The 20,747-nt window shown below is 45.9% G+C and overlaps 2 protein-coding genes across 2 annotated transcripts in view; one reads left to right on the top strand and one right to left on the bottom strand.

Annotated features, from left to right (window-relative positions):
• cftr (CF transmembrane conductance regulator) overlaps window positions 1–576 on the bottom strand; it is a 40,722-nt gene extending 40,146 nt beyond the window's left edge. The window contains exon 1 of the mRNA XM_086209669.1: window positions 367–576. The gene's annotated coding sequence lies outside the window, so the exon portion shown is untranslated. The remainder of the gene's footprint in view (window positions 1–366) is intronic.
• asz1 (ankyrin repeat, SAM and basic leucine zipper domain containing 1) lies at window positions 154–20,402 on the top strand. The gene is made up of 13 exons (XM_086209670.1): window positions 154–524; window positions 1,559–1,667; window positions 2,020–2,142; window positions 6,631–6,742; window positions 10,754–10,865; window positions 10,977–11,111; window positions 11,256–11,374; window positions 12,641–12,713; window positions 13,245–13,301; window positions 14,052–14,164; window positions 16,491–16,596; window positions 16,839–16,952; window positions 19,436–20,402. The coding sequence occupies exons 1-13, from the start codon at window positions 306–308 to the stop codon at window positions 19,607–19,609; spliced, it is 1,566 nt and encodes a 521-aa protein (XP_086065796.1). The 5' UTR covers window positions 154–305; the 3' UTR covers window positions 19,610–20,402.
• Window positions 20,403–20,747: the final 345 nt, after the last annotated feature.

Genomic DNA, 20,747 nt, shown 5'->3' on the forward strand with positions numbered 1-20,747 from the left:
TGCTAGACACAAGATGTCACCTATTTCTCTTTTAAGTCATGTTTCGTTCATTGAAATGATCAGTTACGGATGTAAATTCGGCATAAACCCAGTAACAGTAATAGCAAGGTAAAAAATAATAATAATAATAATAATGATGGAGAGGTCAAGTTCAACCTTTCACATTCTGTGCCAAAAATAAATAATAAAGACAACTTTTGAGGCGATAGGGTGTTAAAACTTTCCATGTTTGGTTATGGAAATGTCTGACTTACATCCCGTTCTGAGGTTTGCTCAACAATTGTAGGTGTTGTTATTTGGTTGTTATGAACGCCGCCCACGGCCCTCAGCGTCCTTCCGAGGCCCACAGGCCGGCTGTGTACTCACCGGTTCTCCCTGGCGGGCTGTCAGAAGGTCCGCACTCAGCACACGCCGAAATGCGAAGTTTGTTGGGTAACGTCTTCCCGGCAGGAGATGAGAGCGACGGCAGCAATGACGAGTGGGATATCGGGTGTTCGCCTGATAAAAAGCTGTCTTACGTCCAGGTTGGTTTGGAAAATGTGTGTAATCTTGCCGCCCACCGGTTGACGCTTCTCGCGCCGGACGCTAGCGTTAGCTTGTGGCTCGCTAGCTAGCTAGTCATGATAAGCTAATGTTAGCTTTATTTACTTCTCATGCAGGGGATTCTTTTGCTGGTTCGTGGTGCATTAAGCTGAAAAATGGAAAGAAGAGCACCCCAGGAGACTGATAAAGACTGGATAGTTTTAGATATCCAGCCTAGCTCTTTATTTGTAATTAAATGTTGGCATTTGTAAGCTTAGCCTTGGCCTCTAGCATTTTCCATCAATTTTGTTGGTAAAGAAGAAGTCAATGCAAAGTGATTGTATAATAGAAAAATATATGGAGTTGGTCAAATGTGCCTGTGTTTATTGGAGTTAACTGCTTGTTCTTGACCTTAAGGTGAATTGGTTGTACCTCAAATTTTGTATAACTAAACTTAAAACAACAACACATGCTTGACCCAGATTGCCGCCATTTTGTAATGAAATACAGGTAAGCCCAGGTGTTATTAGGTATGATTTCAAGCTCTGTGAACTGAACAGAAAATTAATTAGATGTCATTTCTCGTGTTTATGTGCTGTTTCATCCCAAATTGTCATAGAGTCATGAAAAATGTGGAAATCATTGAATTCAACAATAACAATTCCCAGGCCTGGTGAAAATAATAATAATAATAATAGTAAATAAGACAACAACAAATATAGAGCTATGCCAGGAAATTTTGGAATACAAGCATGAGTGTGAATCCCTTTCGATTATTATTTATTTACTCCACGTTTTAATTTTTCTCAAACCATGTAGGCTGTTATTAAATTTAGTAACATATACATGTATTTTTTTAAATTTAAATGTACATTATAAATTTTGACTTGGATTTTTCTGTAAATTTTTCAGGCCAGTTTTCAGAGGCACGGAAAAGTCAAGTTAAAGTCATACAAATCTAAATGATTTATCTTATTTTGAAATACAATAGTGTTTAGTTTTCTTTGTTTGTTTTTTCCCCCCTTCTCATTGTCAGTCACAGGATCTGGACGCTACTGTGCCAAACGCAGATGATAAAGTGTCCCAGCTGAAAAGAGCCATCACTAAAGGAGATATTGAGATGATGGAACACCTTTTGGACAACGGCAAGCTCTCTCTCTTCATGTCTGGGTGACACCTTGGCTGTGGTTTAGGTCCTCATGAATATAAAATTAAGAGCATCTCTGTTGCTCCATTATCCTTTATTTATAATGGTACAGTTTATTTAAAAAAACAAAAACAAACTCTTGCAATATTTGAGATGTCCGGTGTGAAACAATTTTAGCTGGATGTTCAACGTGGAATGAAGGAGACATAAGCAATGCAGTGTGTGTGTGTGTGTGTGTGTGTGTGTGTGTGTGCAGAAAGTGTGATTGATGGTTTTGAGCGCAGATGTATTTTTACGTGATAATTTGATATCCGTTCTAAATTTCATTTTGCCCTTTTCGTTTGGGACAGGCATGGACGTGGAGACGAGGCTGGGCTTTGGCTGGACTCCCCTTATGTGTGCCGTCAACAGGGCTAATTACGATGTGGCCAAAGTGCTACTGGACAGAGGGGCCAGCGCCAACTTCAGCAAAGGTCAGACCAGTAAAGGTCCTGCCCCTGTGTTTAAGGAGGTGTGATCTTGGTCTGTAAGACCTCGGTCTCGCTCTACAGCTTTTGTTGCACGTTCGGGAGTGTCATACTCGTCATGGACTGGAGTGAAACCTTCTTCTGGTTTTCTGAAGATGCCGAGGTGTGCACTCGCTGAACCTTGGCTCCGACACAAACTGAAATGAGACCGCAAACGACACCGCAGAAGAGCTTTTGTTTTCTGTTTATTTGGCTGCATTACAAGCAGAAACCAAGGCAGGGGAAACCCAAATGATTATCAGATGCATCCACCATCTGCAAATTCTGCGATTATCTGCTTTTAACAGTCTATTCAATTGTCCACATGTTCCATATCGCAGAAATCAGGGGGCCTGATCTCACGTGAACAAAGATTTTCTTCCCTTGGCCATCTTTTAGTAAAATGCTGCTACCTTTTGATTTGGACTGTGAAATGTAGCCGTTTGAAGGATTGGTAATGTATCTTTGTGGGCGCTCAGCATGATAAGTTCAAATTGCTTCTTTTGCCCTTTGACGGCTCATGATTTGCTGTCCTAAAAGATTAAAAAAAAAACAAAACACTTATTTAAGAGACTGGAAGCAGCAAATGTTTGACATTTTTGGTTTGGGAAAATAATGAAACTGACATCGATTCTGTCAGGTCCATTCACGCTTGATTTGTTTATCATAGTACAAATTGGCGGTATGGCTCTGTTCAGAGGAGTCCCTGATACTTTTTCATGAGCACCATGAAGCAGGGGACCAGCAGCGTGAGGGAAGGTTCTCCCAGTTTAAGACTGGAAGAGCAAACATACCCCGTGAACAGAGCAGCAACATGACATGGAACGATCTATGCCATGTATACACGACGAGGTGGAGCTGGGGAGGTGGAGGGTAGCAACTATACAGCAGATAGCAGCAGCAGATAGCAGGAGATAGCAGCAGATAGCAGCAGCAGATAGCAGGAGATAGCAGCAGATAGCAGGAGATAGCAGCAGGAGATAGCAGCAGATAGCAGGAGATAGCAGCAGCAGATAGCAGCAGATAGCAGCAGCAGATAGCAGCAGGAGATAGCAGCAGATAGCAGGAGATAGCAGCAGCAGATAGCAGCAGATAGCAGCAGGAGATAGCAGCAGATAGCAGGAGATAGCAGCAGCAGATAGCAGCAGCAGATAGCAGCAGCAGATAGCAGGAGATAGCAGCAGATAGCAGCAGGAGATAGCAGCAGATAGCAGCAGGAGATAGCAGCAGCAGATAGCAGGAGATAGCAGCAGCAGATAGCAGGAGATAGCAGGAGATAGCAGCAGCAGATAGCAGCAGATAGCAGCAGCAGATAGCAGGAGATAGCAGCAGCAGATAGCAGGAGATAGAAGCGATGACAGCAGGCAGAGCAGCATAGCCAGAAGCTAGCAAAGTGGTAGTTGAGGCCAGGTGACATTTAAGTTGAGAGGGGCCAATCAGAAGCGAGGGATTTGATCAGCTGATGCGGAGCAGCTGTAGATCGGCTGATTGATCAGTGTGATTGATGGACGGGAAAGCCAATAGCGCTTGACTACCACGGCCTGACAGAACTAACGCTGACGCTCGATTTGTCCAACAAAAAAAAAGTTGGTATTTTTGTTGCCTGCGACCGAGGCGACCAGTTGATTTCTTGTCGTGGCTTTTATATTTAGTGGTTAAAAAAAGATAAAGGATTTCGAATTTAATTTACGAAATTGGCGGTTGACGTCATGCTGTACGTTACGAGTGACGGCACTACGGCCCTCACGTCACCCACTGCTTTCCACAACCTGGGCTAAAATTAGGCAACATCATTCCATCGCTGCCTCCAAGGCCTGGATATGGAACAGCCATCCCTAATCCTGTTGCGTCGGTGTGGAGCACTCCGCCCCTGCTGCACCTTCTTTCAATTTCCTCACCTGCTACAGCCAAAGACTGGGGGGACCAATCAGGCCACGACGCCAGAAAGTTTCATCTGACATTACTTAATGGTGATGACGCCAAAGAGGAAATCTTGCAGAAACGCACCTCTGATCCTTGGAGTTGTTTTTAGTTCATGTGCACTGCACCCTCATCTCAAAGCAAGAGAAATTGAAGGCATCTGTTGGATCGAGGTCAATCTGGGTAACTTGATCATCGGGGAAGAACTCTTCCTTGTTGAGAGTCCTCCAGATTTATACACACACATAAAGCCATAAATCCCACCGAAATTACAGAATCCCCCAGGATGATCGGATATTTTGGAACTAGCGGAGTGTTAAGTGTTGCACAATCACAGGTGGGGAAAATAACGATGACGGACAAATCCATGGTTGTCCCTCCTATCCAGTTATCAAAATCCTCACTTCTCCTTAGGAGGACTGTGACAATTCAACGCTGCCACTTTGACTGTTAAAATTGCAATTGATAATAATCAGAGATCTTGATTTAGTCACGTCCAGGCCAGTGATGTTGCTTTTGAAATAAAAGTAGCAATATAATTATTATCATTAGTAGTAGAAGTGCTATGGTTTGGTCGTACCCTGAGCTACCCCTCGTTGTTTTTCTACATTCCTCTCCTGCTTCCTTTATTTGATTGTCATTGCATAATGGGATCTGATTTTTTTTTAAGGTTTTGAGTAATAAGGTTAATTTATGGTTTCATCGAAAAACTATGAACGTCTAACATCTATAGCGCTACAGCCGCCTTGTTATTTTTCACATAAAGAGAAATCAGTGTGTATGAAAAATGTCAAATGCCATGGAAAGACCTGATTGGGCAGACGCAGCTACCAGTGTCGATAAATCCCAGTAAAAGTTCACCTGAGTGTTTTTTGTACAAACCCTGAACTGTGATTAGCCTTGAAAGTTTGGGAAGTGCTTGACATTAAAGTTTAGCAATGTGCTTGAATTGGAATATGGAAAATGCTGGATTCTCAACATAATCTGATGTTTCCTCTTCGCAATCACTCGTGTAAACCAAACGGCTGCGGTTTGGAACTGCGCTGGTCGTGCTGTAGACGTCTGATTTCAATTAAATCTCGGTCCAGAATGTGTATGTGCAACTGATTTCACGTGGTCTCGGCATCTGATGCTTGAGGCAGGTGAAGGAAACAATTAAAGAGGAGGGTGACGTGTGGTCACGTCCTGATGGCGTTTGTCCAAGCAAAGAGGCCGAGTGGAGGAATGCACGAGTGATTGATAACGGTCGCCATGCTGCTGTCATTCCCACTCGCCAATTCTCAGGCCTAAGATTTATTTATTCCAGCCGTCTGCAGATGCAAACCAGGCAGTCTGGTTTACACCCACACACACAGAATGTAAACACAGACACACATTTGCACACAGATATAGAGCCAAACAAGCACAGCCACAAAGACACAGTAACCCACATACAGATGTAGAGGCCCAGATAGTCGTGGACATGCACAACACAAATGAACATTGCGACCCACACACACACACACACACACAGAGTGGGTACTCGGTCATTGCCGGAACAAAACAGGAATTGAATGCATTGCCATGGGTCTCGGACTGGTCTGATCAGGATGAGATAAGTAGAAAACTCCTCTGAGGTCATTTGGTCCTGTAAAGACCGCCGCACTTCCTGATGCCAGATAACCTGTGTTTCATCTCCACGACCAGGCTCTGGTTGAGCCTTGCCTTAATTAGGGCATGATGCCTCGACTTCTTTTTGATGAGAAGGCATTCCGCTGTGAAACCTGCGCTACTCAGATGCAGCCTTCACTCTCCGGGGCACCGAGGGACTCGACACTAGCCCGGCCACAGCGCCAAACACGTGAACCGAACAACTTTCAAAGATCCTCTGAGGCCAAACTCCACTGAATGGACGCTAGAAAGTAACTCTGTGCACTAAATGCAGACTGTCGTTCCAGTAAATGCCATGTAAAAATATAATTCTGGGCCTATATCACAAGATACCGGCACAATGACATAAGGCGACTGCACAATTTCTTCTTTTTTTTTTTTTGTTGATATGAATTTGCCAATATTTAATCTACCACCTGAGGAGAAGCTTCGTTTTATCCCGAACTCCGTATGTCAGAGAAATCCGATTTGTGGATCAACAGTGGGTGCACCAGTTGACTCCCACGTTCTCCTCTACACCTGCCAGGCTGAGCTGTGACTGTGGGACATTGCTGTTTTTTGTTTAAGCTCATTCATGAAAAGAGCAAGAATCAGTCGGTTGATGCTCATGTGGGGGTGGGGGCTTTTACCGGCGTTGAAACATGACACCTGTGTGTAGCACTGCAGAGGGGCTTCATCCCAGTGCCTGCTACTGGTTTTCAGCCAAGTAAAAAAGCGCGGTACGTGGGAACGTCTTTTGTAGTTTCCGTGAATTGAAACCAAACTACTACTGCTCTCCATAAGTGGTTTGAACCGCATCGCCACACATCAGCTGGTTGTGTCGCGGTTGATGTCACTGCATCTCTGTTTTATTTTTATTTTATTTTTTTGTTTTCCTGTGTGCAGATCACTGGACGGTGCTCATGGCCAGCTGCTTGGCGCCTGCAACTGAGGACAAGATTGCTCGCTGTGTTGAGCTCCTGCTCTGCAGAAATGCTGATCCAAACATGGTGGACAGGTGGGGTTGGGGGGGGGGGGGCGTTCCAGGAGGTTCCGGTGTTTGTGGGGGTTTTTAACACAGTATGCACCGTCGCACTCTATTGATGTAGGGTAACGGGGGAGGGGGGGGCGGAAGTGCTGGATCAAAATTCCTTTGATGGTTCTCATTTGGTTTGAGAACCATGTGGCAGCATCATGCACCAGTGTGCACCATACAGTGTGTGTATATTTGTGTGTTTTGTTTGGAATGTCCTGTTATGGCATGTGCATGTACAGACTGGCATCGGACAAACAAACACTGAGGGCCGGGGGTGGGCGAGAGGATTGTAGGGCTTGGACGGAGCCCAGCCAGCGTGTCTTTGGAATTGTGGAGGTCACAAGTATTCTGGCATCTACTGTAAGAACAAAACCGGGCCTGGTTCTTCGGAAAGGGATTATTATTTTTACGCTTCTAGGTTACACACAGGATTCATATAAGTTATTGAAGTTTGGAATATGCTTCATTTATATTTTCATGGTGAGGAAAAGGCTGGGTTTGCAGTGTGTTTTGGAAAAATTCCGAATTTAAAACTGTAAACCTTGAAATATATACCTCCACACACACGGTTTTGCTCTCAGCGGCGTTTGTCTGTCAGCAGGATTATGTAACAAACAACGAGGCAGATTCTCCTCCAATTTGGTGGAGGGGTGTAACAGTGTGAAGAAACTCGTCTGTCTTCTCATCTCTTTGGTCATTAAACTGGACACCACATGGTCAGATCTTTTCCAAACTACACACAGTTGCTTAGAGCCCCAGCCTGAAGACATCTACGATGGCCTGCGCTTTACCAAGCGTTAAATAACCCTCATCTTACAGAAAACTATGAGGAAATGTCATTCATCTCTGGCTGTTTGCAGCCTCAGCGGCGAGGATGTAGCCCACGGTAGCTTGGGCTCTCCTTGACCCCCGCCACTCACTGCCAGCTCGCTTTTACGTGCTGGACACTTGCACAAACACGATGTAACCTACGGAAACTGATCAGTTCTTCCTAGACAAAATTCCTATTCCTGTCAAGGGTTGCGGGGGGCCTGGAGTCTATCGCAGGGGCTACGGGCAAGAGGCAGGGTTCACCCTGGACAGGTCACCAGTCCATGGCAGGGCCAACACATAGAGACAGACAACCACTGGCTCTCCCAGCCACACCTACGGTCAATTTAGAGTCTGGATTAACCTGGTCCCCTCTTGATGTCTTTGGACTGTGGAGGAAGCTGGAGTACCAGAGAGAACCCAGCAGGAACAGGGAGAACATGCAGACTCGCACAGAAAGACCCCGTGATGGAGCCGGGGCCCGAACCCACAACCTTCTTGCTGTGAGGCCACAGTGCTGACCACTGGTCCACCGTGCCGCCCACAGACAAAATATTTGAAAAAAAAAAGGGGGTAACAAGATGCAGAAGGATGAAAAAGGAGGGAGATGGTGAAGAGGAGGCACCAGTGACCCCCCCCCCCACACACACACACACACACATCAAGTGCAATGAAGAATATGAGGTTCATGTGGGTACAGAGGATAAACTTTCCTCCTCATCTCTTACATCAATATATCAAACCAATGATCAACACCAGCTGCCTGTTCCTCTGTTTTAGTGCAAACAAACATCCCCTGTCGCGTCTCACAGCCCTGCAAGCCTGATGTGGGGTCCATCTCTTTTCTATCTTCGCCATACGGATCTGTTGACTGTCGTGGAATTAAGTCCAGAACTAAATCCCCCCCCCCCCCCCCCCCCCCCCCCTGCTGTGCATACATGAACATGTGCAGTGGGTGTTGTGGCTGTGTGTTTTCTTTTTAGAGCTTCAAGCCATCCTAGTAGCATGAATTAACCCTCTCCTGGCTGTTGCGCTCATCTCTGTCAGGCTTAGGCTGCTTATCCTTCTGCTTTGGGCTCCCTAAACATACGTCGCAAGGTTCTGCCATTAAGTAATAATAGTGTTAATACGCATGAATACAATAACTGAGACTGAAAACTTGAAATGGCTTAAGACTTGTCTGCAAAAACATTCAACTCTCCCTTCCTTATATCACAAAATCCTAAACACCGAACCTTTAAACAACTGTGACAGCAAATAAAACTGCGAATACTTGTTTTTTTATTTTAATTTTGAGCGATGGGACGTTTTAAAAACACGCATCCTGACTTGCAGTGTGCCCAGGAAGATGTCCTCGTACCGGACACGCTCAAAAGCAGCTTTGGCACAGTGGTGAATAGTCATTCCCACCTGAATATCAGGTCTGTACGTCATGTATTGATAAGGCAGCGGCAGTCGTGCAAGTGGCGCAAGATAAGAATGACAATTGCAAGCAAAGCGGCCAATAAACTTCTGTCTGTGGCCGCTTTGCCCACGTCATGAAGTCGTTTGTTCATTCTCAGGAATCATGTTTGCCTGCGTATCGATGAGGTGTCTGTCGGGGAAATGGCCAGAACTCACAGTCTGAAGGACGCACACTGAAACACCATGGGAGTGCCCTTGGCAAACCGTCTCACGGCAAATCAGGAGGACAGGTCATGACGGCGGGAAATTAACGAGGGCGTCTGTGCTGTCCTCTTGGCTGAAAGAGGAAGTCGCCGTTAGTGAGGTTTAATGAATGAATGAATCGTCACACTTAGGGGGAATTGACTCATTTGTTTAAATTCACATAAAACATTAACTTTTGGTTCCTTGGAAGTTATTAGAAAAATAGTGAGCAGCCAGCAGAACGCACACTGTGGACACATTAGTAAAGATGTCTGTTGGTCAAAAAAGGGTCGCCAGCGTATTTGGACAGTGCGTCTCGCAACTTTTTTGTGAATTTAACTTCGTGGTCAGCATCCTTTTGACATTGTGGTGTTGCAGTTATTGCTGTTAATCCATTAGCTGTGGCATTATGAGTACATAGGATTTCATGATGACTTTTTTATGATATTTTAAAAGTACATTATTACATTTCTTTTGATTCCTAAAACACAGAAGCCTTCACTTGTGAAGCGTTGATTGTGGTTTGTCTCGTGGTAAAAGTTGTATTCTTTTGAAATATTTATTCTGATGAGTTGCAGTTTGGAGAGTCTGTGTTTTTGTTTTCACGTCTCGTGAATTAAACTCCAGCGGAAGGCCTCTCCTGCCCTTTACAAGAAAATATTGACGCAAAGAAACTTCTTTACTGCAACAGAAATACAACCACCTGGACGTCTCCATGAATTAAAAGCTGGTGTGCTAAAGGAGCGGTCCAGTTGACAGTTTATCACATTCCTGCCCCTGTCTGGGTTATGGATTGTTTCTTTACTGTGTGAATGTCCATTAGACAAAGACACACACACACACACACACACACGAGAATTTCGGAAGTGATGAATTGCCCCTGGACTTTCCCACTCTGGAAGGATTGGGTTTTTCTCATCCGCTCTTTTTGAGGTCGAATTGATAAGATAGAAACGAAGCAGTTGCAGAATAATCTTTTTCCCACAGAAACCAACATGTAGAGGCGACGGAGGAAGGAACGCCAAAGTTAAAAAGGAAGAGTAATAAAGATTCTTCCATTGAGCAGGAGTTAGTGGCTGAGTGGCTGACATTTCAAGGTGCAGGTTGATAGATGGATATCCTGCATCGATTATCACGGTGTGTTCAAGGAGTACCAGTCAGGCTGCTGTTCACTGAGGACTCTACTTGATGTGGACGTGGTTGGAGAGGTGAAGGGGCTGAGTCAAAGTATTTGTGGCCTATGTTACACGGCGTCTGCTTCCCCCTGGTGGTGATCTTCATCTACGTCGCCTCTCCTGCCCTCATCTTTCACCGCCTTCTAATTAATTTTCACACTGAATCTGATCGTTTTGGCAAAATGTTTGTCGTTTCCCGTTGTCTGATTTCATCTCCCAACCGATTCTTGCACTCTCACCTTTCATGAGCTCTTAGCTTAATTTTCTCTGTTCCCAATTTTCACTCTTCTGTTCTCATTTCCTTCTATTTTTTTAGGGCCTTCTATCCTAATTTTCTTCTTCTTCTTTATTTAACTGACAGGTCTCACATGACTTGCCTGATGCTGGCAGCCAGAGAAGGCTACAGCAAGGTCATCAACCTCCTGGTGTCCCACGGGGCAGAGGTCAACATCCAGGATGGCAACGGATACACGGTATGTCAGCTTTATGTCCCGGCAGGTCCCTTCAGTAGGAATCGGAAGCTGTAAGCGTAACGTAGAGTTTGTTGGCTATATATTTCTATTTCTATTCTATTTCTCCGTCAGGCTTTGTCCATTGCAGTGCAGTATAACAGAGAGGAAGCAGTGCTGAAGCTTCTCCAGCTGGGAGCAGACAAAATGATAAGAACCAAGGCTGGTAGCAGCCCCGCTGACCTGGCTTCCACCTTCAAGTGCACGCAGGTTGTCAGTTTTTAAAAATAGCCTTAGTTACCATGTGTTATTTAAAGAGAAGATTGGGGTGTTTCCACCTGTGTTTTTACGGTGCTGCACGCAGTTCTGAAGAAGCATAATAAATCAAAGTATCCTCACACTGTGTCTCTAAAGATATCCAGGATCCTGGCCTCTGCGTCCAACATCTCTGCTGTCCAGGCTTTCAGCTCCATGGAAGAGACTCTTTCAGACTTCTTTAAGAGTAACTCTGAACCTCCGTCTACGAGGGAAAGGTACAACAGCCCCAGAGGGTGATCTGATTTTATGTATTTTATTTTATTTATGTATTTATTTTAGTATTCTAGTCATGTATTTGCACATTGTGGCCTCAAAACGAATGTCCAATGTCGAGAAAATAGCCGTTTCTTAGCCTGGAAAAGTTTTTGGAAGAAAAAGTATATAAAGCTGCAACATTCAGGAGACGTTAGGGCAGTTTGCTTCACAAACACCAGCGTATGATTGTAAATGTGGTGTCGTTACGATTGACTGTGGCGTGAGCATGTAAATTGCACCTGAGCCTCTCTGAATTCTGGAGTGGTTTGTTTGCCGTTGGAACACGATCCAATCTTGAGCCGACCCACCGTAACCCGTGTAGGCGTTAAAGAGCTGCTGTAACCAGGTGTGCTTTGCATTCTGGGATGTGGAAGAGAGAAAGAAGCAAAGGACATTGTGTAAATATGCGTTAATAATGCCTGACTTTGACCAGAGGCTGAAATGATGGTGGCTGAAGATCGGCCTTCAGCAAAGCATGGGGTGATATCGCCCACATCAGCATAATGAGTATTCAGATTTATTCTTTAAAAGCAAAGAAGCTTTGCCTTGATGTGATTTGTTCACAAGGGAGAGGAAAGAATTGGCCAAGAAGGTGGAACAAGGTAGCAGCTTTGGAACTGTTGCAGCCGATCACGGGCTCTGGGGGGTGCACAAGCCATTTTGGAGAACTGCAGAATGTTTTTGCTCACACAGTTTTATTTTCTACCCATCTCACGCCTTTGCTGCAGGTGTTGGTGAATCATTGTTTGACCAGACGTAAACAGTAATAAACCCTCTCGTATGAGAGTTTAGTCCGCACAGGCCGAGCCGTGTAATTATTATCAGCCGAAAACATATCTGGCACCAGTCACAGGCCAGAAGGCCATAAACATTTTGGCTTCAAAGACCTTTAAAACCAAGCGTTTCGCATACTTAACGCGTGGTGGGAGGAGAGACTCCTTCATAAAGTTGGTGATCTCTGGTCGGTTGCGGTTAATTCTGATGCAAATGAACCCATGGACACCTTTGCTGCATTCACTTAATCCCCAGTGGAGAGTGGGAAGACTTTCCTCCTGCCCAAAACGCTACTGCACAGAGGCCAAAGGTTGAAATCAGGAACGCTGGAGCCGAAGGTGGTTCATTTTTGTAGTCAAACCTCCAGATGATTGGTGTGATGATACATCACATCTAAGCTGGAGGCCATCGTTCACAGCCCTGCTTTGAAGTAAAATCTCTGCCCTCCTCAGTGCAAACAAGCTGGACGAACTGGAGCTCCTCCTGCACGGCCTCGATCTTGGCCACCTCTACGACATCCTGAGTGTAAGTACAGATATTTTTTGTGTGCATGTTGGTAAAATATTTCAAATGCGTCTGGTTTTTTTGTGTTTTTGTGTTTTTTTTTTTTTTTTGCATATGTCACGCAAGATTCTAATGTGAGAAAGAGCAGCGATGGCGTGCTGTTGCTTTCAGTTCAGTGAGATATTAGATCTATGATAGGCGATAATGGTACCAGATGTGTTGATCACAGCTGTATTATTCTATCTATGTCATTTTCATGCTTTGGAACATGTCGTGAGGTGTGCAGTTTAAATATTTTACATCATAGATAATAGATCTAATGTGCTGGATTGGACTGGACTGAATTAAACTGAGGGTCAGCTCAAGTTCTGGTCCACGTCTGATGTATGAGGACTGGTTTTGATGGGTGCAGGTAGGTTGCTGTCACGAATGGCACAGCCTCATGCAGGCACATCTGTTTTCAGGCGGTGGGCTCAGGAGCAGCTGTAGAGGTTTTGATTTGGTAAATGCTGAGTGATGCTGTCTCACCTGTTTTGCCACTTGTGTGTGCAGGAAAATGATATCACCTGCAGCTACCTGTTGACCATGGAGAAGGAGGACCTGGAGAAGGTAGAGGGTGACTGTAACATCTGTGCGTCTGTCAGCTCCTCAGCTCACTGCCAGCCACTGTCGGGGTGACCCAGAAAGAGATGAGGGTAGCTTCTGCTTTCATAGCTTTTAGAGGCTACAAGTAGAGAAAAACTGAAATATATTCAACTCATGTGGACAGAGAAGAATTTATCTTTGTTGAAGATACAGTGTACATATTGTAGGGCTCTTCTGAGGATGGACCAAACTTCTATACTTCAGTTCAAAATGTCTCCAGGTGTGAAACGACAAGCTTAAACTTGAAATGCATTCAGAATTTCTGATGTGCTGTGACAGTGTATTCATGAAAAATACATCGGGTGAACCTCAAAGGAAGAGTCTGCAGCTACACTTACCTCGTTTGGTTTTGGCTGTAAGACGGGATTGTTTTCTCTAAACAACAACAACAACAACAATAATGATAATTAAAAAAAAAAAAAAAAGACAGTTGTGAAACCTCCCACATCCCAATCAGCAGCAGACAGTCAAGGTGTGGTCCAACCGACGAAGGCTGGTCCCCCAACAAGAAGTTCTGGTTGTTTACATCACAGCAGGAACCAAGAAGAAGCTGAAGGGCCTGGCGATGGTGCCGTACACCTCCAGAGGACCAGAAGTGATGATTTAGAAGGATTACTTCAATACTGCACTGCAACACCACGAACCAGCATTTTTCCAAACCCTGTATAATGTGCACTGCACTTCAGACAACGATTTCTTCTCCTCCTCTGTTAGGTTGGTGTCACAAACCCGGCAGATCAAGAGAAGCTTTTGGTGGCCGTGCAGCAGATGCAGCAGAACAAAGTGGACCTGGACGTGATCGGCCAACTGGGAGTAACTGACTGTGGGTAGGCACGAGAGGTTTTACCGCCCAGATTTTTTGGGGGGGGCAAGAATATATTTGTTGCTGATGGAAGAGACAGAGGACTCAAAGGTTCTCGGAACAGTGCGGAAAGCATTGCGTCAAGAGGTTGTGACCTTTAAACGCTGCGTTACGGATTATCCACCAGTGTTTCACATTTCGTCATTCTTCCAATATTTGAAAGTCTTTAAGCTACAAGGAAGGTTTCCACTGTGAAAACCCAGAAAACAAAGTTGACTCTAGTAGCAAAAATTTAAACACTTCTCAGCCCCACACCTTAAACCCTCCCCCACACCCAGTTCTCCTCCATCTTCCTGTAATACCCTGTCTGTCCTCCCCCGCTGGAAGTTGTCCATCAGTCCAATATGCATCTCACTGTCCTAGCCCCTCCCCCATCTCTGTAGAAGAGCCCTGAGCCTGCCTGTAATGGTTTAAGCGAAGCTGTAATGATTTGTAAGGTGAGAGGCGATGAGAGGTTGCAATGAGCAAAAGAGAGCCAGCAGCAGGGGCCAAACAGAGCCATCTCACCACACCCCATCACTTCATGAATCCTCGGCAGAACTGAGCTTCGCTAGTTCCACCCGCCCTCGCTTGCCAGATGAGAGACAGTCCAATAGGGAGAGGTATGGAAGGCTTGATCACGACCAGACCTCCATCAGAGCTGTATCAGGAAAACATATAAAGGACATTTTCTTGTTATTGCTTACCTTTGGGAAAAGAAAATAAAAACAGATGCAGATACGCGTTATTGTAGTTCATGATTTCTTTAGGCAGTCCTTTAACTTTTAATGAATGACAAGACCAAAGAGTGTCCTAGCACATCCACCAGGGTGGAGACCCCTGGACAACATGTCGGAGCATGAAGCTGCTCTACCTGGTTAAGGAGCACCTCAGGAGTTGGAGGGCTTCAAAGAAGACCATCCTAATTGGTAACGCTAGAGCTTCCTACTACTCAGCATTAGTAGAGGATGACAAGAACAACCCCAGGTTTGTCTTCAGCGCTGCAGCCAGAGGGTTCCATGAAACAAATCACCTGACTAAACTGGAGGCCTGTCTAAAGGAAATAAAAACATGAATGACCCAGTTTTCTTTCGGTTAACTCAAATAAGGCCCTATCTGGTGAGACAGGTACCCTGGATGGCATTAAACCCGAAATTGGTCGGCTGAGATGACAGTTGGTCCTCCAGGCGGCAGCAGAAGTTCGTTCCCTGCTCTGATGCTGGCATGGTCAACTCAAAGTTTGGCAGGAAATGGGACTGCAAAGTTCTAAATGCCCCCAGGAAGTAGTCCTCGTTTAACAGTAGCACGATGGGGGACCTCACACTCTCCCATCCCCAAAGTGAGTTGAAGTGACATGCGACTGAAGTATGGACAGGTGTGTCACACCTCCCTACGTCTAGCTCTCTGAGAGGTAAGCAGGAGTTGGCTTTCCCTGAGGTAAATACACTGTTAGTGGCGCGCATGCATCCTCCTTCAGGATTCCTTCATGTCATGATGCCGTTTTTATCTACAGTTTCTTCAACAATATTCCCATCGGGGGCCTATCATCACTCTCCCCTAGACAAACTAACAGCAGGGAGAAGGGAGGCGAGTTTGCAGCACAGCCTGACTGACACTGTTTACTCGGCCGTCTTGACAGAGTGTGAGGAGGACTGGCTGCCCAGTCCCCTCACCAAGGGAAATGTACCATTAAGATAATAGCTATCAATATCCCACAGGCCCAGGCGATGGGAAGGAGCAGACAGAGAGGTTGATGAATATAAATAACTTATCATAGAGGGAAGATGTTTGAGGGAGGGATCGCAGCGTGAGTTAGTGCAGGGAGGAGGTGGGAGAAGACTTGGCCACCTGCTCTGTTTGCTATAGAGTTTGATGAAGTGGTCATCAGGGAAATGCATGAAGAACGGTAACACAACTTCTGGAGCAAACAATTCGTCTGGCTGCCGTGTCATTGCTCAACGTCTTCAGCTCGCCCTGTCTTGCTCTCTTCCCAGGGCTCGCTAGCGAGCTAAACCCACCTGCTTGTAGCTTTGAAGTTCACGCAGCCTTAGAGAACCTCGTGTGAGTTGGCGGAAGACCAATAAACCCCATTTCTGAACTTCATGATCATTAAAAACTTGTGTCATTTACACAAACGGTGCACGGTATGCATTTGAATTCGTAGTCACAATTTTTTTTTTCCTGACCTTGACCTTTCTCAGCCAGAATCTTCCCACTTCATTTTCCCAGGGGCCCGTTGGTGTGAATTGCCGTTGCTGCATGGGATGACAAACACTGATTCACACGTAAGTTGTAACTGTTGTGATTTGCAGGAGCGAGGAGCTGCAGACCTTCCTGATAAGCATGAAGCAGCAGTGCAGGTACCTGACGGAGGCGATTCAGGATGTCGTCAGCCGTTTTCCCCGCCAAGCCTCTCAGGTAAACGCTGGTGCTAATGATGCTGCTCCGTTAGATGCTGGTACGCTGGTTGTGGTCATGCTGGCTTGCTGTTATTTTGGCATTAATTTCGCTTTAGCCAAATCCATGCACTGTGCTAACTGCACTGACCTTTTTAGCCGTTTTATTTCACGTCTAGTGTTCCCTCTGGTAAAACTAGTTGGGAGCATGTCCACGGTCTTCTAACCTCTGTCTCTATACGTCTCTGTCCTCCTCCGGTGTAGCTTGTCTTCTCACTGGACCCAAAGAAGGAGGCCCAGATGGTCTGCAACCAGCTGGTGATCCAGACTAAAGACCTGCAGAAGGAAGTCAACTGTCTCCGCAATCTGCTGTGCCAGGTCAGCAAACACACGCGTAGATTAGCCAGACGCAAATCAACGACCCCGCAAATTGATGCTGTTTGACTGAGCTACAGGAATGCTAACGTGCGCTTACTCGGCTAACTTTAGCCTGCTCAGAAATGTCAAGATAGGATAAAGACAAGGAAAACTGCTTTCACAATTTACAGTCCCCTGAGGTGTTTTATAGGGCTAAGAAATCAAACTTAACACTTCAATAGGTTTTGGGTTTTATTTAAATGGGATACAAGTAACTGTAACTACACGTAGCACCTCAGCTCGTGAAGCATCTACGGCTTTAATTTGCACCCGTCTACATTGATACTGATCTATCGATGAACTGATAGTGTTGTTCTGTCTGATGTAGTTTCTCACACACACACACACACACACACACACACACACACACACACAGACTATTCTGAGAACTTTCAACTCACTACTGAGGATTAAATGCTACATGACGAGAGCACAGACTGTGTTTTCGATGTCGGCATATATGGATTTTGACGAGCTCCAACAGGTATGTGCGGGAGTGCTTGCATGTGTGCACCTGCGTGTGTGTGTGTGTGTGTGTGTGTGTGTGTGTGTGTGTCTGCATTTGTATTCCAACAGGAGAGAGTCTTCCCTGACAGGGCAGAATCCTCACAGCCCATAAGTCAGCCCAGCTGTGACATGAACCTGTCAGCACACAGACGATGAGGCGGAGGGATGGGGGGGGCAAATGCAAAGGGGTTGGTGGGGGCACTGGGAAGCGGGGAGAGGACGCAGGTTGGCGAGGTGAAGGAGTTTAGAGGGGAGAAAAGGGTGATGGGTGGAGTTGGGGGTTCTGGGGTTAGAAAAGGAGGTGGGCTAACTGTGAATAGTGGTGTGTTTGTGTGTATGTCGATAATAGTGATGGGGCGGGGGGGGGGTCTGTCAAACAGGAATCTTGATGGCCAACGGAGCCCATTTGGACTGACTGGCTCTCAGCCTAGAGAGGAGGATCCCTCTAGCGCGCGCACACACACACACACAGAATTTAGCCATATTTGTGGGAGCACGTCTCCAACTGAATTATCACTTTATCCGTTCACTCTTTAAAGCTCTGAGACCAAATCATCATCAGAGCAAACGTTATGAATTGCAGGGCGCCCATCACTGCCACCTGGTGGTGGGGTTGAGAACTGAGATTCCCTCAAAAGTGGGCAGAGTGTGAAATCTGTAAAGAAATCAGGGGTGTTCTATTCCCAGAGTTTGGATGTCTTCAGAGTTTTATCACCTTCTGCTCGTGGCTCCAGGAGCAGACTCACCAGTCAGCCTCCAGCACAGCCGGCTGTGAATCATATCTCCACAATAGTGATGAATGTCTGAGCAAGTTATACCATAAAAGAGCTTATCAGTGCAGAAATCTGCTGACGTTTGGAAATCATCCCCAACTCAGCTTCTCTCCCCAGTTCAGATTCACTCTCTTCAAACTCCTTTCAGGGGAATTTGGCAGCACCAAACCAACAGGCTCTTATAAACCGACTGCACATCCACGAAGCGACACCAACGGCGGAGCTAACGAGTGAAACATCACGTGGGTCTAAGGGATATTTCTAATCACAAATAGGTGTTCGGAGCTCTCAAAGACGTTTCGTCCCTCCTGCAATAATTCTCCGTGGCTCCAGATAGAAGAAAGAACCAGCCGCGCGTGTTTAGCTGGAAGCTAATGGAGGCTGACGGCTAACAACAACAAAACTGCCCCAAACATCAGCTCACACACTCTCAGTCTCAGCATCTGATAAACTCAGCGCCCCCGTCATCCACCTGTGTGCTCAGTAACCGGAAAAAGACTAAAGTAGAATATATCAGGAATATCAATCCGGTGTAAATGGTCAAATGCGCTGTTTATAAGGTTAGCGCGTGTTGTGGAGAGCCTTCCCGCTTGTCATATTTTTGTACTTATCAATAGCAGAAGTGGATCCTAAAGCGCTGTGGGAATATCGCCTTCCCAGAGAGGAATTTTCCGGTTAGCGGACTGCAACTTCGGGAAGTTGTAGCTGTGTCATGTTTACCAGAAGAAAAGCTGAAGTTGATTTTATCTGCAGATGTTCCCATGTGACAGAGGTCCAGTGCGTCACCCTCTCACTGGAGAGGTCACGAGCTCCTCCGGCCCGGCGGGACGTGACCGCGACCGAGCCCCGCCTCTTTCCACTCGCCTGATGAATCTGTTGGGAAGCCATTGTGGGTTTTTTTTGCACAGGAAGTTTTGGTGACTCAGGTTTAGGAGTCACGCTGCCGTGGCTCCACGAGACCGGACGCGTCCTCACACTCAGACTGAGCTGATATTTCCCACCCGCTCCGTCCTAAAGCGTCCTGAATCCGTCTCACCAGTAAACTGTCATAATCCGGAGCGGATGGAGTGAAATGACCTGCAGCGTCGACCCCCTGGCTGAGGTCGTGGTGGGTATTTGTCATGTTTGCGTGTTTCCCACACGGATCTCCTTCTCCTCCCTCAGATGGATGATTCCACGGATTGCGGTCTGCTCCCTAAACCCAGCTCTCGTGGTGACGGGAGGATGCGTCCCCTGAGAAGAGTCGCACTGAGCACGCTCGGAGCCACCTTGCTCTTCCTCCTCTACAAAGCCGCCAGCGGCAAGGTCCCCCAGCACGTGTTTAGTCGCATCTGCTGATCACCGGGCCCTCGATCAGAGCGCTTCGCTGGATGGCGGGAGAGTTGACATGTTCGAGGACAGCGTGAGACACCACGGGTTGTTTTTTGTTTTGTTTTCTGCTCCGATTGTTCCGACTCGTCTCCCCAGTTAAGTTCTGGAATCTCGTGAAGTCATTTTATATTTCAAAAAGAGTTTTAAGTTAAGTTGAAGTTTCTGTTGAGGAACACGTGCTAGCAAAAAAGAAAAAAAGTTTGAAATAAAGAGTCTCCAGGTCTCGGCTTAGCGGACTTGAGGGACCGGTTGAACGTGTCTATGTTTTGAATGTGTAGAACTGGACCTGCTTTACCCTTAAAGTGACCACCGAGACCTTTGGTCCGGGACGCCGCTGGTGCGTCTGTTTGATATTTTCAAGGAGGGGTTTTCGTGAGTTTTCGCCGGCTTTGATAAGGAAACGTGACGTTGTATTTATTTATATGTCGACACGTCCAGTGCAGTGTCCCGGCCTTCAAAATAAAACCCCAGATGCTATACTATTCTGAAAAACTCTGTAGCTAGCTTGTTAGCGGCGAAGCCAACGTCCATTGATCTCTGGTTTGTGTTCAGTGTTTTATTCATTTACAAAAATTTCTTTTATTACTTTTGTCTTTATCTCTGCTCTCAAATTTATTGTATTTAAAAAAAAAAAAAAAAACCATTTGCGGGAGCCGCCGGGTTCTTCTTCTTCCTTTCAACATTTTCTGTTTACCAGGTCCAACAGCATTTTCTTTCCCCCTGCAGCAATTAAAAACATTATAATAATAAAAATATTATATCACAAATCTTTGGTTTTAGTCGTCAGTTCCTTTCCAGACAAAGGTGACGAAATATAGACCCGTACTGGAATCCAGTGTCTTAAGATGCGGCTTGATCTCTAAAAATTGGAAGAGGGTTGGAATTTAAAAAAAAAAAAGCAAACAGCGATGCTAAAATGTGGTCGTTCTTCATGGGTCGATTTACATGAACGATCGCGGCGGCGTTTATTTAGCGGGGGGGGGGGGGGATAAACAAACAAGCAGCCACTCATTAACAATGTGGCTGAACTCAGGCTGTGGACGCCTGTAGGACGTCCACGTTACCACTCCAGGACATGGAGGTGACAAATGTGTTCTCCCAGCGT

This window comes from Aulostomus chinensis, chromosome 7, assembly GCF_037954235.1.
Source record: "Aulostomus chinensis isolate RoL2024-O1b breed Wild chromosome 7, RoL_Achi_v1.0, whole genome shotgun sequence".
In the NCBI taxonomy this organism is placed as follows: Eukaryota; Metazoa; Chordata; class Actinopteri; order Syngnathiformes; family Aulostomidae; genus Aulostomus; species Aulostomus chinensis.